The sequence below is a fragment of the Crocodylus porosus genome, unplaced genomic scaffold (assembly GCF_001723895.1).
Source record: "Crocodylus porosus isolate Cpor-Errol unplaced genomic scaffold, CroPor_comp1, whole genome shotgun sequence".
NCBI lineage: Eukaryota > Metazoa > Chordata > Crocodylia > Crocodylidae > Crocodylus > Crocodylus porosus.
The window spans coordinates 7159304-7163958 of NW_017728931.1; the positions used below are offsets into that span (position 1 = coordinate 7159304).

Sequence of the window (4655 nt, forward strand, 5' to 3'; positions counted from 1 at the left end):
GTATTACAACTCAGGATAGAGACCTTGGAGTGGCTAGACAGTTAACAACATCAGCTCAAGATCCAGTAGAGACCAAAAGCCAGTAAAATGCTGGACATCTTTAAGAAGGGAATAGAAAACAAGACAAAAAACATCCTCATACCATTATATAAATAATGGTACATCCACACCTTGAATATGGTATGGAGTTGGGGTCTCTGCAACTCAAAAAGGATGTAACAGAATTAGAAAAGGTGCAAAGCAAAGCAACCAAAAGGATAGGGGTATGGAGCAGCTGCCATACAAGGAGAGACTAAAAAGGCTAGTACTCTTCAGTTTGGAAAGAAAAGTGCTGGGAGGGAGGGGGCAGGATAAGCTAAAGGTCTATGAAATCATGAAGGGTTTGGACCAAGTGAACAGGGAGCTGTTGCATCCCAAGTCCCAGAATGCTAGAACCAGGGGGCACCCAATGAAAATTAGTAGGAGTCAGGTTTAAAATCAGTAAGAGATTTTTTTATGAAACAGTTAACTTGTAGAATTCACTGCCACTTGAGCTGATAGAGGCAGATAACATAGCCAAGATCAAAAAGGGACTAGACAAATTCATGGATAATAGATCTATTCACAGCTGTTGAACAGAATGGTTGAAGATGTTTTATCTGGCATCTCTAAACCAATGATGGTGGATGCAACAAAGGAAAATGGATACAGGATAGATGACCCTAGATCTATCCAGTTCAATGTTTTCCCTCTAGCATCCGCTTCTGCCACTGTCAGAAACTGGATACAAAGCTAGAGGGATCACTGTTCTGACACAGTATGGAACTTACGTAATTCCTATAATAAACAGTTCAAAACAGGATAGATTAGTAGTATGAAGAAAACCATTTATTTGTTCTCTACAAAACAAAATAACACAGGATTAGAACAACAGACCAGGAGAACATACAAAGGTCTTCCCCTCATGGCTAAAGATGATATGGTTAGCACTGTTTTCCTTTCACTGGTTTCTTCTAAATTAGGATTTGGCAGATGAACTCTGAGCATACTCATCTCTCGCGTGCTCTCTTGTCCAAGTTCTGGCTTACAAGACTTTCATGTCTTTTGAGAGTCTAAAATACAATGACAAGGAAAAAGTGGACATATCACGTAAGAGGCAATGAACTTGGAACTAGTATTCAACAAGATATTTTATTTTGAGGTGAATGATATTAATACATTCATACTAAGAAATGGCTCTTTTGAGCCTATGCACAGCTGCTCTTTTGCAATATCTGTCAACTTTAATATCAAATGAGAGGATTAAAATGAAAGCCCCAAAGAAACAAGTGCCTGATCCCTGAAGTCTGTTATTTCCCTGAATCCAAATTAAGCCAAGACAACAATGGCTTCAGCAGACACGTCCCAGTTTCTTTTAGATGGCTATACTCTTCCTTATTTCTCAAAAGGCAGCAGTTATTGGAAACAAACCAAAGATAGATATGAAAATTACAACAGATTCCAGTACAAACTGCTGTGGTCATGAAGCACTTAAAAATTACTTCCACTATACTCTCACTTCTCAACGTTTTCACTAATTCATAAACCACCAAAACCACGACTGGAGCTGTCTCTCTCCAGCCTCTCCAGAAAGGGAGTTAGCTTTTAGAAGTCAGAAGGAAATCCCTTTCAGTCCTGTTTGTATTCAGAGAAGAGGACACAATAATATATTTACCAATTATAAACATGTCCTGGAGTATAGGTTGTAGCTGTATTGGTCTAAGGGAATAGGCAGACAAAGTTCTTTAGGTAAATCTGATATCTTTTATTAGACCACAAGAATAGGTTAGTGCAGCATTTCTCAACTGGTGGGTTACAACCCAAAAGTGGGTTGCAAGAATATTTGAAAGGGTTGCAAGGAAGTTCTAGAAAAACCTGCAAAAGTACAGGTTTCCCCTTGCAGGCTGGCAATGTTCCAGCCTGCAAGCGGCTGCCTGGGATGACTGGAGGCAGAAAGCAGATGTGCATCTGCATGTGGCCAGCATACAGCAAGGCCAGATCATGGGAGCAGCCCCAGCTGCTGGACCCAGGTAAGTGTATGAGAAGTGGGGGATGGAAGTCCAGGGGACTGTCTGGAAGACTCTGGGGGGGTGCATATGTGCACACACTGGTGCTAGGGATGGTGGCCAGGCACAGCACTGCAGCAGGGCAGAGTGGGGAGAAGGCACCTGACAGCCAGGCTTAGTCCTTCACAGCAGGGAGCTGCGTGCCTGGGCCAGCAGCACAGGTCCAGTACCCATAGATGAAGGGGCCCACACATGCTGCTCGGGGGGCAGGATGGGGGCAGCATTCACTGCTCACACTCTGGCCCAAGTGGGACAGGGGCAGCTGGGGGCCCCCTCCGGGAGAGCTGGGCAGGGGCAGGGGACTGCAGATCAGGAATGAGGGGTGCCAGCCTGGCCTGGGTGGGCAGAGCTGTGACCTGGGGGTCAGGGGTGCCAGCAATGTCAGGGGGCTGTGGCTTGGGACAAGCCAGACTTGGCAACTGGGTCCTCGTACAAAAATGATTGAGAACCACTGGGTTAGTGCAGTCCATCTGAATCTGAGCATAATGCCCATTGTGCTCCATTCCCCTCAGCACTGACTCTTTTTCAAGTCATGGTGAACCATTACACTGACTACATTTCAACTCCCCCTTCACTCCCACAGCTAAGCAGGTACCTTTTTTCTCATTTCCAAAGATTCCTATTTCTTTTACCATCCTTAAATGTCCAAACCTCACCAAATGGCTATGTAGATGAGAAGCTCTTTCACCCCCTTACTAGGGTGCGTCATATATGATAGGTGTGGCCCCATTCTCCATCTGCACATTAAATTTTTGGAGGGTCCTAGGGCTTGACAAGAACACCTGGTTCCAGTTGTCAGTGGGGGCCTAATTAGCACATGGATCCTTTGTGGTGAGATCTCTGTAGTAAACACACATACTGACTAATGCTGGGCTGTGGGATCACCATGGCTTGAAATGCTGTTGACTCTGTTAGGGCCCAGCCCCAGCACATGCTAAATCACAAAACATTTGGCTTTGAACTAAAATCTTATATAGCCTGCAGTATGTTAAAACATACATGAGTGCTTATGCTAAAAAGTAGAGCAGCTTACAAAAATAAATAAAACTAAAACAATGATTATACCATGGGGTTTTTCTGTTACTGTTCTATTTCATGCCTGCGTGGCTTCCTGCATAACCAAGTCTGTATATGCTGTGGTTTGCATATAAGCAAATTATTGTGGCTATATAATTTCAACCCCGTTTATTATCACGTTGGAATTTTCCGGTCCCCTGTGTTTTGAATTATCAAGGTTTCCCTGTATTCTGAACTGAGGAAAGCAAGACTTAATAACAAATTTTAAGACTAGTTTTCTACAAATTTACAACACTTGCACATGTCCGACTGAGCACATATTACAAAGTGTTCAATGCAGGAGCATAATGTACACTTCAGCATACCTGCACATGCTGAAGCAACTTAGGAAATCTATTCTGGCCACATACAACCTCTTAAATTTTGACCTTCCTACCTTGTGGCCAGGCCCCAAGTAGTATTTTCTGAATGTTGGGGCTCATTAGATTTAACACCCCAAACTGTCTGAGTGCTAACTTAGTCAAGAACATGTGCATATGACAGGATCAGAAAATAGTGTGTGTATTTTTCAGGGACACTACTGTGAATTTACAAGAAACCGTGCTTGCCTGCTCAGAAAGGATGCTTTGGGGCTGTATCTTTTCCTCTCATCAAAAGCTCACTGTTGATTTGATGTTAACATGGCCAAAGTCAAGCCATACAACAATTAACACAGGCTTTGGTCAGGTCTCTGTGTCAAACTCAGTCCCCAGCAGTAGTGCCCTTACACATGCTGCACTGCTCTGGGTAGACAGTTGCCTAAACCAGAAAGCAATACAGCTGCTGCCAGAGGCAGGCCCATTAGCTTGGAGGTGGGTTTATTGGCACTGTCACTCAGCAGTACCTGCGAACCCATCTTTTGGCAACAGTTCCACGGCTTTTGATTTACAAGACAACATTCCCAGAACAGAGCAGTATGCTCGAAGGGCACAGACCCCAAGGGACAATGGGTCTGCCATGTAGACATGGTTTTTGCACAACTAACATAGTTTAGCTGTAGCAGTCAATGAGTATGTCAAGGAAGGACTTTACATTTATGGAATGTAGCTCAACTAATATTGCTGTTTGGACCTTAAGCTCTCACATTTCTTGACTTCTTGTGATGTAACCAAGAAAACTGTAGGATCTGATCCTACCAGACACTAAGAACTAGGCCTACGCAAAGCAGCTAGTATTCGCTTCAGATTTGGATTCGGCTGATTTGGGGGACAGTGATTCGATTCGGCCGAATCAGCCAGGCCAGGCCCAACCCCTGTCCCTCTCCCAGCCCAGCAATAGCTGCCCTGCCCACCCCAGCTCCCAGCACTTGGGGGAAAAAAAGCCCCAGCTCAGCAGGTGCTCCTGGGTGGGAGGTGATCCCTGCTGCCCCCACTGCATGGTGGGCTCTGTATGAGCCCCCGAACTGCCCCTCCCCCCTGCTCCCCTCACAGGTGTCCTGCACAGGCCAGCTCTGGCCCTTTAAGAAAAAAAACCTGAAGAAACTTTTTTTTGAAGTACGGAGCTGGGGTGGGTGGG

At 44.9% G+C, this 4655-nt stretch overlaps 1 protein-coding gene across 1 annotated transcript in view; it reads right to left on the bottom strand.

Annotated features, from left to right (window-relative positions):
* Positions 1 to 845: 845 nt before the first annotated feature.
* FAM162A (family with sequence similarity 162 member A) overlaps positions 846 to 4655 on the bottom strand; it is a 13169-nt gene continuing 9359 nt past the window's right edge. The window contains exon 5 of the mRNA XM_019544127.1: positions 846 to 1091. Coding sequence (XP_019399672.1) covers positions 1029 to 1091 — 63 coding nt within the window. The 3' untranslated portion in view covers positions 846 to 1028. The remainder of the gene's footprint in view (positions 1092 to 4655) is intronic.